At 33.8% G+C, this 12,087-nt stretch overlaps 1 protein-coding gene across 1 annotated transcript; it reads left to right on the plus strand.

The window, feature by feature from the left end:
• The first annotated feature begins 928 nt into the window (after positions 1-928).
• LOC134229308 (phenylalanine--tRNA ligase beta subunit-like) lies at positions 929-11,925 on the plus strand. Its single transcript, XM_062711026.1, has 19 exons — positions 929-1,109; positions 3,598-3,653; positions 3,735-3,802; positions 3,908-3,964; positions 4,833-4,905; positions 4,994-5,053; positions 5,150-5,205; positions 5,380-5,530; positions 6,703-6,811; positions 7,107-7,239; positions 7,623-7,677; positions 7,803-7,864; positions 8,122-8,228; positions 8,582-8,682; positions 8,902-8,982; positions 9,114-9,206; positions 9,314-9,431; positions 11,085-11,240; positions 11,592-11,925. The coding sequence occupies exons 1-19, from the start codon at positions 1,052-1,054 to the stop codon at positions 11,750-11,752; spliced, it is 1,755 nt and encodes a 584-aa protein (XP_062567010.1). The 5' UTR covers positions 929-1,051; the 3' UTR covers positions 11,753-11,925.
• The last annotated feature ends 162 nt before the right edge of the window (positions 11,926-12,087 follow it).

The following is a 12,087-nucleotide window of genomic DNA, read 5'->3' on the forward strand; positions in this document are numbered from 1 at the left end:
CCGCGGTTTTATTTTCGTACGACTAAAGTGAGTTCGATCTTAATTTAGTCGAACTACGGTGACCGTGGTTTGTGATCGAACTCGCCCAATATGCTAGCTTTTTTAAGCAATGTTGGCAAAGTCAGATTGAGGAGTGTGTAGGTCTCTTAAGATTCTAGTCAGCACTTTGCCCCACAAAGTAATTTCCCTGTTCTGGGTAACTCTGTAGAATCTGGGGGGTGCACAATGTTTTTTTTGGTGTGTATCACAGAATGGGAGAGGACTATCTTGGGAGAGGACTATCTAAGTTTTGGGAACTTGTGTCCAATCCCTTTGACATGTTGTCAATAAAATATGTTCAAAACAAAACAGAACGATTTGAGCTTTGAATCCATTGGATTAGCTCACAAAATGAAAGCTCTGACATTACCCACGACCAAGTTCATGTTAAACTGTATTTCATATGCAGGAATGATTTAAAACAGATCTATTACAGCTCTGTTGTGTTGCTTGTACCCAGATTGAGAATTGTTCACAGGGAGTAGTTAAACTTTCCCTCTCAACTACAAGCTGTTTCTTTCTTAACCTTCAATCATTCTTAAAAAAAAATAAAACTTACCCTTTTGAAAATACAAATAAAGTAAAAATACCACAACAAGCAATATGATTATGATCTTTAAGCGACATCTCCTGAGTCTTGTGGCAGCCATGGACTTTGTATGCCAAAAAGATGCATCGACTGCTTCAGAGTAGCCGAATCTTGATCCCGATTAAATTGTACCTTTATTTTTAATATTCTCCTAATGGTAAGTATTGTCTGATAATTTACTTGTGTGGGTAACATGGCAAATAATTTAAAAATCTAAAATAAGAAATCACTAGCATTCACTACTTTAAATGCTGCAAATAGAAATCTAAATGTCTAGCACATAATCAACTCTCTAACGTAAGAAGGTACAAAATTATCAACCGTGCACCGGCGTGTGGTCACTCCGTACGGTGACGGTATCGTAAGCATTTGTTGTTGTTTTTCTTTAATTTATAGGATAGACATTTCTGATCAAACTGAAGGATGCCAACGATTTCGGTAAACAAGGAAGAATTGTTTAAAGCTCTTGGAAAACGTTACAGTAAGTGAATATTTACCATACATTTGGCAGTCCTCAGTTTGCGTTGGCTTGCATCATCACTGAAATGGTAAACCGTAACACAAGTGTCAGAAACATGAATGCTTGTAGGACTTGACACAGAAAGCATATGTAGATGAATTCATCTTGTAGGATTCTGTAAATGACACAGTCTACCCCTCTATACTATAAAATAAAGGCCTTGGATATATGTAGTCATGAATTCATCAGATGTATGAAAATGCGTTGTAAGATTTGACAATATTATTTTTTAGGTGACAACGAGCATCATTTACTGTAACTGTGACATATGCTTGTTAAAAAAGTTCAGGTATACTTAATAAGTTAGTTTGACAGTATATTGAGATTTTAAAATATGATTTAGTCCAACATTTATATAGGTGTTTGTCTGTTTGAAATTCTTTTTTCTGAATGTTTTTATTTTTGGAAAGTGTATATATGAAGTTTAGACACCAGGAAGAAATAATAAGTAGGGCATGTATAATCTTACATCTGACAACAAACACTTCATATGGAATTAGTATATTTTGAGTGAATTTTTCAAACACATTGAAATACTGTAAACCAACTTTTATTCGTGTGCGAGAAATTTTCGTGAACGAGAGCCTTGTCATTACAAATATTTCTCGTGTCTGTGTCTGGCTCTGTGTCTATTAACAACCGATCAAAAAGAGCTTGATCGCAAAAATTTATCATGGCGAACTAGTTTAACCCCGGTAAATCATGAAATAAAGTCTTCATGAATAAAAGTTGGTTTACAGTAACTTTAGATGTAAACAGTGAACTTGTGAATTAAGTGCTGATGTAATCTGAAATGTACTACTGAGGAAGGGATGTTAAATTATGTATAAAATACAAGTAACTGTTCCATTTTAATTTATAATCATTTAAAGTCCATTTATACTGAATAATATAAACAATGCTAACTGTACAGGTAATCACCCATGCAAGCCAAGTGCAAAAGAATTCTATCCTTTTCTATTGTAGGTTAAATAACATTCTCCTTTCTTTGGTATTAATTAGAACGTTTAAATCATTTTTGTGCACAAATTGTAAAAGAATTGTCAGATACCCGGTAATTTAAAAAAAAGATTATTCAGGTCCAATTACTTTAAACTTCATAGGTAAAATGTTTTACAAAAGAAAAAAAACAGCAATAACTGGTGATCAGTTTGGTCAGTGCTTTTGATATTGAAAATGTTCTTATACATGTAATCAAACAGTATTATAGGAATTAAAAAAAAAATTATTTTTAAGATGGAGCAAATTTTCCCTAATTTTTATTGATTTATTGCAATAGTAAAGTTTCCATGATTGTCACAAACCATGGCCAAAATGTACAATCCTCTCTTATAGAAGAGAGCTATGAGCAGACTCCGGACTGTGGACTGAGGCGATGGGTTTCCATTGTCCACCTAAATGTCTAGTTATCTATGTATCTGTAAACAATATCAAAACAGTAATCCTCATACAGAATCAGATTTGGAAAGAGTTCAGTATTACTTAGGATAGCACAATAGGAGGCTAAACTAAGATACATAGAATATTCTTTTATCGTTTTTTGATTTTGAAAATTGGTAGTGAAATCATTTAAGAAATAAGGTATCATTTTTTGAGTTTTATTGAGATGTAAAACGGGTTGGTCACGTGATCAAATCTCATAAAGCCCGAAGGGCTTTATGGAAGATTTGAATGTGTCAACCCGTTTTACATCTCAATTCAAAAAATGATACCTTATTACTTATATTTACATTTGTGACTTATTCATACTTTATATTTGCCTGATTGTTACTTTTAACGTGTGAAATGCGTTAATTTTTCAAACCCAACGGCATGTATGTAATCTACTAAACGCGCGTCGACCCTTTATGACGTCACAGAGAAATTACGTGGAACGTTTATCCAAACGCACATCTATGACCTCTTGACCCCAAACCTGTATTTACACAGTTATAAAAACGCTTGCCTTCAGTAGTGTTATGTAAAGGAAAACATTTGCAAATGTAAATATTACTAAATTAGAATTTTCTGTGAAATACATTTTAAACACTACTCCTCCTACAGTTTTAGTCTGATTGCAATAAATCTTGTCCATAAAAGAGACTAATTACAGTGTAACATAAGAATATTATTCTGCTTATTGCTGTTGCACAATTTCTTGTCTGAATGCTACTTTTCCTTTGTTTTAAAAAATATAAACTAGTCTTACCAGAGATTCTGGTTTCATTTTCCCCCTTTTATTTTCTTTTAATATTTAAATAAAATTGATAACATTAACTTGATGAATTGATGAAGGCTTCATGGATAAAAAGGTTTTACATCTATGCCATATACTCGTAATTGTACTTTTATTTATAGGAAAATCTATGCATGTTAAAGTATTTCTCTATTCATTGACAAGTAGGAGCAAATCAAAAACTGTGGCTTTTGGCGACATTCATAATTTAAAATATTTTGAATTGTTTTTCAGCCTTTGAAGAATTTGACGAACTATGTTTTGAGTTTGGAGTAGAACCAGAGGAGGCAGTATGTATATTTCAGCATATAATGTACCGGTTCAGTGACAAAATCTTGAGCATTTTTTCAAAACTTTTGTTTTGATTATAGGATGAAAAGGAAATAACAGAAAACCCAGAAGCTGCATTAGAATGGAAGATTGAAATTGGTGCCAACAGGTTAGACACTGCCATGATTGTTAAACCTTAAACTCATGTTTAAAAAAAAAGATATATTGAAATAAGCCTTCAGATTCCATACCAGTTATTGGAATTTTTTTGTAGGTATGACTTGTTGTGTATTGAAGGACTGGTCAGGGGGCTTCTGGTGTTTTTAGAAAAGTAAGGAAAATTTAGTTGATGATTCTGTATTTTGATTCTAAAAAAGAAATACAGTATAATTTGTCCAATCCGGCTACCGCTGGTTCCATAAAATTTGGCCGGATTAGACAGAATCCGGAGTGCAGGAAAAATGCAGGAAAATATCAATTTCGAAAAAGTACATCATATACATATCATAAATAAAATCAAATGATGAAATCAATTTATTTTGGAGTCTAGAAATTATAAAATAGTCTCACATGACTGACTATATGTTCACGAAGTTTTGTGAAATGTTTCCTCAATCAAAATGTGCATAATATAGGCCTACTAAGAAGCGGACTTGTCAAAGACCTCATTCAATGTGACAGCAATTGTCATGGCGCCATTTGAATGTATTTGATTTATAATTTGTAAATCGCGTACATATACTTTTGTGTTTATGTTATTATGTTAAAAGGAGTTAAAACAATTAATTTTTTTTAATTGTTATTTAATCATATAATATATTTTTCAATTACTGTGTTTCTCATGGCACTAATAATCATGCTAATGTAAACACAGATTATCACATTCCCCACGAAAGGTGTTAATTGCTTTGAAGTAACTCAGGTGTGGCCGGATTAGAGGGAATAATTACTGTTAATTATGAGCAGTAGGGACCAGTATGGCCGTTCGGAATACAGAATAGACAGTATCCGGACTACACAGAATTTTTTTAAATGAATTTGTTAAAGAAGTGCATGGGACTAAAATTTACGGACGGAATGGACAAAAGTCCGGAGTACTCAGAGTCCGGATTAGACAAATTTTACTGTACATGTATTATACAAGTATTTGAAGAAGTAATTACCACTAATTCTTATATCCTTATTATTTTTTATCTTAGAATTTCACCCCCACGATATAAAGCCATCCCACCATGGACTGGTAATACACAGAAGCTCATTGTTTTACCAAGGGTAAGTATGTATTCATTAATAAACAAATATCTGATTAATTTCATTTTCTCTGATTTCAAAAAATGACAGTGTGTTTTTCTCTTGATAGACTGCAGAAGTAAGACCATTTGCAGTGGCAGCTGTTTTAAGAAATATCACTCTTACTCCTGTAAGTATATATGAGGAATTAAAAGTGAAAGATACATGCTAACATGCATTTATGATTAATTGATAGTAAAATAAATTATGACATTGTGCATTACAGGAAAGATATAAGAGTTTCATTGACCTTCAAGACAAGCTTCACCAAAATCTCTGCAGGTAGGAAACAAGTACTTGAGTCTATCGAGTGTTCTACTCAGCTTATTACAGTGAAATTATCGGTAGGTTTCTGAAAATTGTCAGCAGAAATTGTTATCCATTGACAATATTATTCTTACCTTTACAATGTCTTAATCAAAAATGTATATTATTTGGTGAACTATTTGGTAACAGGAAGAGAACATTAGTGGCCATCGGTACACATGACCTGGACACAATAAAAGGACCCTTCTACTACGATGCTAAGCCCCCGTCAGAAATCAAATTTAAGGCTCTGAATCAGACAGAAGAAAAGACAGCTCCACAGCTTATGGAACTCTACTCTGTAAGTACAGTTAAACTTTGTCTTTTCAAACATTAACAACCCAAATACCACTGATATGTCAAATTCAGGGAAAAGCCCAAACTACTTTTTTATGTGTTTATACCTCAGTATCTTTAATCCTTGAATACAATTTTTGTCATTCCCATGGAAGTTGAGATAACAATGTTTGACCGTATGTGACTGTAAAGATTAAAAATTTGAATTTTGGTGTCAAATAGCAAAGATTCCTGTAGAATGAAGAGTAATTTGAGCACATATTGTTATTTTTTAGCTCACCTGAGCTGAAAGCTCAAGTGAGCTTTTCTGATCACATTTTGTCCGGCGTCCGTCTGTCTGTCTAGCTGTCTGTCTGTCCGTCTGTCTGTAAACTTTTCACATTTTCGACTTCTTCTCAAGAACCGTTGGGCCAATTTCAACCAAACTTGCCACAAAATACCCTTGGGTGAAGGGGATTCAGGATTGTTCAAATGAAGGGCCATGCCCTCATTCAAGGGGAGATAATTTGGAATTAATGAAAATTTGGTGGCATATTTAAAAAATCTTCTTCTCAAGAACCACTGTGCCAGGAAAGATGAAGCTTATGGGGAAACATCCTCAGGTAGTGTAGATTCAAGTTTGTTCAAATCCTGACCCCCGGGGGTAGGGCCGGGCCAAAATGGCCGACCAAAGTTTTACATAGAAATATATAGGAAAATTCTTTAAAAATCTTCTTCTCAAGAATGACAAAGCCATAAATCATCATATTTATATGGAAGCATGCTCAGTAGTGTAGATTCAAGTTTGTTCAAATCATGACCCCCGGGGGTAGGGCCGGGCCAAAATGGCCGACCAAAGTTTTACATAGAAATATATAGGAAAATTCTTTAAAAATCTTCTTCTCAAGAATAATTCATCATATTTATATGGAAGCATGCTCAAGTAGTGTAGATTCAAATTTTTTCAAATCATGACCCCCAGGGGTAGGGCGGGGCCAAAATGGCCGACCAAAGTTTTTAATGATATATATAGGAAAGTTCTTTAAAAATCATTTTCTGAAAAATAGCAAATCCATGATTGGTCATGGGACTACTTTTGGATTTAAACTTTACAATAAAAAGCCATTTTCTACTTTTTCCTACCCTTAGTGCTCAGGTGAGCGATGTGGCCCATGGGCCTCTTGTTTAATTTTCCAGAATGAGAGTCACTTGAAGCAGTATCTTCACATAATCCAGGACAAGCCTGTATACCCTGTTATCTATGACAGTAGAGGGGTGGTGTTATCCATGCCACCTATTATTAATGGTAAGTCTCTCATGTCCACCTAAAACATAATATGAATTGAGAGAGTAGGGGGTCATATTTCACAACCATAATATCTTGAATCTCGGGTCAATATATCATAACTATATTATTTTGAACTCACTGGGGTCAATATTTTAGGGGGGGTGTCATTATATGGCAATAAAAAGTGAACCTGGGTTCAAAATATATTGCAATGTATTGAATCTGGGTTCAATATTATTTCAAATTATTATTTTACATTGGTAATATCTTTGCTAATATCATAAAAATATTTCATTTCTATTTCCTATTAAAGGGGACCACAGTAAAATAACACTGGAAACAAAGAATGTTTTCATTGAGTGTACAGCCACCGACCTCAACAAAGCCAAGATTACGCTGGACACGATTGTCACGATGTTTGGCCAGTATTGTTCCCCACCTAATGAGTAAGTGCAATCTTTCATTTCTAGTGATTAAAATTACAGGAGAGCACCTGCTTGCCCTTTTTATGCTCTAAATTAACTTCTCTCTCCTTGCTTACCATTTAGAGATGCTAAGTTCTTTTGTATTCTTAACTCATGTTCACCTTCTCTAGGGTATGCATTTGATAACAATTTTGCTAAATATAAACTTTAATATGGGAAACATCATGGAATTTTACATTGCAATCCTTTAGAAAAGTACTGCTTGATGATTCAAATACTGTATTATTTATATGTGAAGTGCTCACATGGTAATGAACTAATGATTTACTTGTAAGTTTCAATCTGATTTTAGGATTTGAAATATACTTGATTTATTTGTTAATATGATTGGCATTTTATTGCAGAGGAACAGAATCTGTAGAAGTTGTGAAGCCCTGTGGAACTAGTGTTATGTACCCTGTAAGTTTATCTATTGATTAATCAATTTTGGAGAAATTTAGTGATTTAAAATCAATTTAGCCAAAGAGTAAATTTCCAGAATGCATGAAAAAACTAACAATTGCCATATGATTTTTGTTTTCAAGGAACTTCACTATAGGCTGGAAGAAATAGATGTATCAGAAACAAACAACAAGATAGGAATTTGGTAATATTTAGTTTTACATACGTTTGTAAATCCAGTGGAGTACATCACCGAAAGTTAATCCTTGAAAGTGAAATTTTGACCAATATTTTTAGTTAAGATGTAATGTACAAATGTATAACTTTCTAATAAAAATAAAGGGGGATAATTTAGTTGTGTTCATAAAATTTAGTTGTGTTTACAAATAGACAGAAACACAATACACAGTAATATTTATACAAGGAATTGGAAAAAAAAAACCTGTTTTCCTATTTTGATAGCATCCCTCCTGGAGAGATGGCCAGACTTTTGACCCGAATGTGTTTGGAGTCGACTCCTTTTGACAGTGGCAATAAAATTATGGTGGAGGTCCCACCCACAAGGCATGATATCCTTCAAAAATCAAAAAAATATTATGTATCTGTTCATGATGCATTTATAGGTCAATGAATTTAAGCTGTATTTATGAGTACTCACAATCTCACACTTGTTGCTGAATGCGTTTGGCTAATAGAATAACTTTTCTGAAAAATATTAAGTTACAAGACATTCATACACACATGTTTACAAGATTATTTTGTGTTTATGAAGGGATTCTATTGTTTCAGAAATTATTACTTTTGAAAGACTCATGGTTGTCTTGTATACACTATGGTTAGAGTTCAGAGCTCCAAGTTTATGCAAAAATATCTAGAAAAGAAGAAATATCCTATGATTTATTTTATTCTTTAACTGTGGTACATGTTATTCATGCCTGTGATATAGTGGAAGATGTAGCCATTGCCTACGGGTACAACAACATAGAAAAAACGATTCCCCAAACCAACTGTATCGGAAACCAGGTCAGAATCTCAAGACTACCTAATGCCTTTACTTATTGTTAATCTATTCTGATCACATTTAGTCTGACAGTATTTTCTTTGATCTTTTTATTTGGAAAGAAAGTAATCAATGCTTTCTTTAAAAATTAAAGAGGTAAAAAAAAAAGAAAAATATAGTGTGCAGGTACATGTATATTATATATGTAAAATCTTAATATTAAGTTTGTACATGTGTTTCAGTCCCCTATCAACAAATTATCTGATTTACTGAGACAGGAGATTGCTGCAGCGGGTTTCACAGAGATTTTGACATTTGCTCTGGTAAATATTTTTGAGACCAAACAGATCAAAAAAAATATTTCTTCTGCTTTACCATATAAAATATTTTTAGACAGAGAATGCGAGAGAAATTGCACTTTGTACTCTTGTTATGATATACTTTTCCTTGTCAGTGTTCCCGAGATGATTTAGGAGAGAAATTAAGAAAAGATATCAAAGACATTAATACAGCTCATATTGCCAATCCCAAAACACTGGAATTTCAGGTAAAAAAAAAAAATGTTTGTTGTGTTCAGGATTTTCAAAAAAATAAATAATGATTTTCATTGTTTTCATGCATATGCTTCAAAGGAGATAAATCTTAATTGTACAGGTTGCAAGGACAACACTGCTTCCAGGAATACTGAAAACTATCAATAAAAACATGGGGATGCCACTGCCACTTAAGCTGTTTGAAATCTCTGACATTGTTGTGACTGACCCTAAAAGAGGTACTGTGAAATTGAAATTTTTTTTGCGCTTTATTATACCCCAATGCAAGCAAAATCTTGAGGGTTTGTTCAAATTACCACTTCTTAATAGAGATATGTAGAGATCTCTAAAATTATTTGAAGAAAGGAATAAGAAAAGTCAAGTTCTTGTCTTAACATAAAATCAGAAACCAGATACATGAAAAGAGTTCAAACTTGATCAAAGCTACTTGTAGCTTTGATCAGAGGTATTTGACTATCTGCCGAGGTCAATTTGATGAGGTGAAGGTCACAGGGTACCAAATTTTAAAATACTTTTCCAGCCACAATTCTGAATTGGAGAATACGTATCATCGAAAGGTACATCCTGATCCTATTCTAGGGAATTTAGATGAGGTCAATGTCGCAAGTTTCAGGGCAGAGACAGATTCAGGAGTAAAATTCTTGGCTCACCACTACTTTGAAGTAGAGAATCATCAACAGATTATACACTGTACTAGTTAGAAAGGTAGTCTGTGAGAAGAATATTTGAAACAACCCTATACCATTGTGATTTGATTATGGTTCAGGTCGGAGTCTTCAGAAATCATGAATTCTTGCTTTAGTTATACCTTCAAAGGAGAGAATTATTTAAAGATTATACTAGACACAAAGATTACTGGTAATCAGCTGGTGTAACAATCCTACACAATGTTCAATCAAGTCACTGGATTTGAAATGTAAAATTGTTCTTCACACTATAATTTTGTTGTGGAATGAAACAAGATCACATTTGGCTTGAGGGTTAATGATAATAAGACAGGTTATGACTTCTGGGGAAGGTGAAAGTCATAGGAGTTCACGAGTGTCGTATTAAACTTATTATATCCCCGCTCTGAAGGAGAGGGGGGATACACTGTTTTACCCTTGTGTGTCTGTCTGTCCGTCCGGTTAAAACAAATTTTGGTTGCAGTTTTCTCAGCAACTACTCATTGCAGATGCTTGAAATTTTAACACAATCTTCTCCAAGGCATGCTTTATGTTGGGATTCATTTTTGTTAAAATCCGATATCAACTTCCTGTTTATCCGTGCGTCTGTCCATTTCATACATAACAAATTTTGGTCGCAGTTTTCTCAGTAACTCATTGCAGATGCTTGAAATTTTAACACAATCTTCTCTGAGGCATGCCATATGTGGGATTTATTTTTGTTCAAATCTGACGTCAATATTCTGTTTATCCGTGGGACTGTTTGTTTTATACATGACAAATTTTTGTCGCAGTTTTCTCAGCAACTACTCATTGCAGATGCTTGAAATTTTAACAAAATTTTTCCTATGGCATGCCATATGACGTGATTTATTTTTGTTCAAATCTGATGTCAACTTTCTGTTTGTCTGTGCATCTGTCTGTTTCATACATACCAAATTTCGTTGCAGTTTTCTCAGTAAACTACTCATTACAGATGCTTTGAAATTTTAGCATATACCTTGTTGAGGCATGCCATATGGTTGGATCTATTTTATATGAATCTGATGTCAACTTCCTATTTATCTGTGCATCTGCCTGTAATTGAACTTTTGATATTAACATGATAATGTATATTCACATCAGAGCGGGGGTATTACTAGTGAGCATTGGCTCACAGACTTCTTGTTCACACTATTCCTTACTAATCTCTGAATCACATTACAGATGTTGGAGCTCGGAATGAGCGGTGGATATGTGCTGTGAACTACAATAAGTCCTCAGGGTTTGAGATTGTTAAGGGTCTGCTGGACAGAGTCATGCAGCTGATGGAGATTCCATTCCAGAAGGGAGACGAAGGATACTACATCAAAGCCTCCGATGGTTAGTGTTACCTTAATACTGTCAACGTATTACATCTGTATTCTATTTAGAGTTTTTGGTGGCGAGAAACCTGCTAAAATACAAGTACAACGCTATAAATGTCTTCCACATATAGACATAATCTCCAAAATCAGAATTTTGCTAACTTGTTCAAAAATCAATATCTGCTAGATATTGTACATGCTAAATATAATACATTTACAGTCTTAATTTGTAGAATTTCAGTGGAGTCCATGTACATGTATATGTTAATGAAATGTAATAATATACATTTTCTACTACAACTCCTGATTTTGTTCACAGCATACAATATTTGCATTTTTTTCAAATTTATTTTCCATGTTTATTTAGATCCAACCTATTTCCAAGGGCGTTGTGCGACAGTCATTTTGAGAGGGAAACCCATTGGGACGATAGGAGTGCTACATCCCGATGTTGTGACAAAGTTTGAAATAAACAATCCCTGTTCTGCCTTTGAGATATGTGTGGAGCCATTGTTACACGGATCCTGATGAGCTCGTGACCCATGTCATAAACTTTATCCATCCATTAACACTCTATTAATTTTTTCAATACCTCTAACTCTCAAGTATTTATTATACATCAGGAAATTATTACACCAAACATATTCCAAGAATGTAATGGAGATGAAGTGCTACAACAAATAAAACAATATCAAAGGTAACACACTGTTGAAGTCTTGTGTTTTATTTTGATAAGACTATGCAATGCATTGTTGGTTCATGTCAAAATTCTTCACCACCTTTGGTGATTGTTACCATGCAGATAATGTGTATATCTGTCCAACTGGATAATCTGGCTCAGTTTTGGCACTCACACACACACA

Source organism: Saccostrea cucullata, unplaced genomic scaffold, assembly GCF_032062105.1.
Source record: "Saccostrea cucullata isolate Sc308-1 unplaced genomic scaffold, CSIRO_AGI_Scuc_v1 ctg35, whole genome shotgun sequence".
Taxonomy (NCBI): domain Eukaryota; kingdom Metazoa; phylum Mollusca; class Bivalvia; order Ostreida; family Ostreidae; genus Saccostrea; species Saccostrea cuccullata.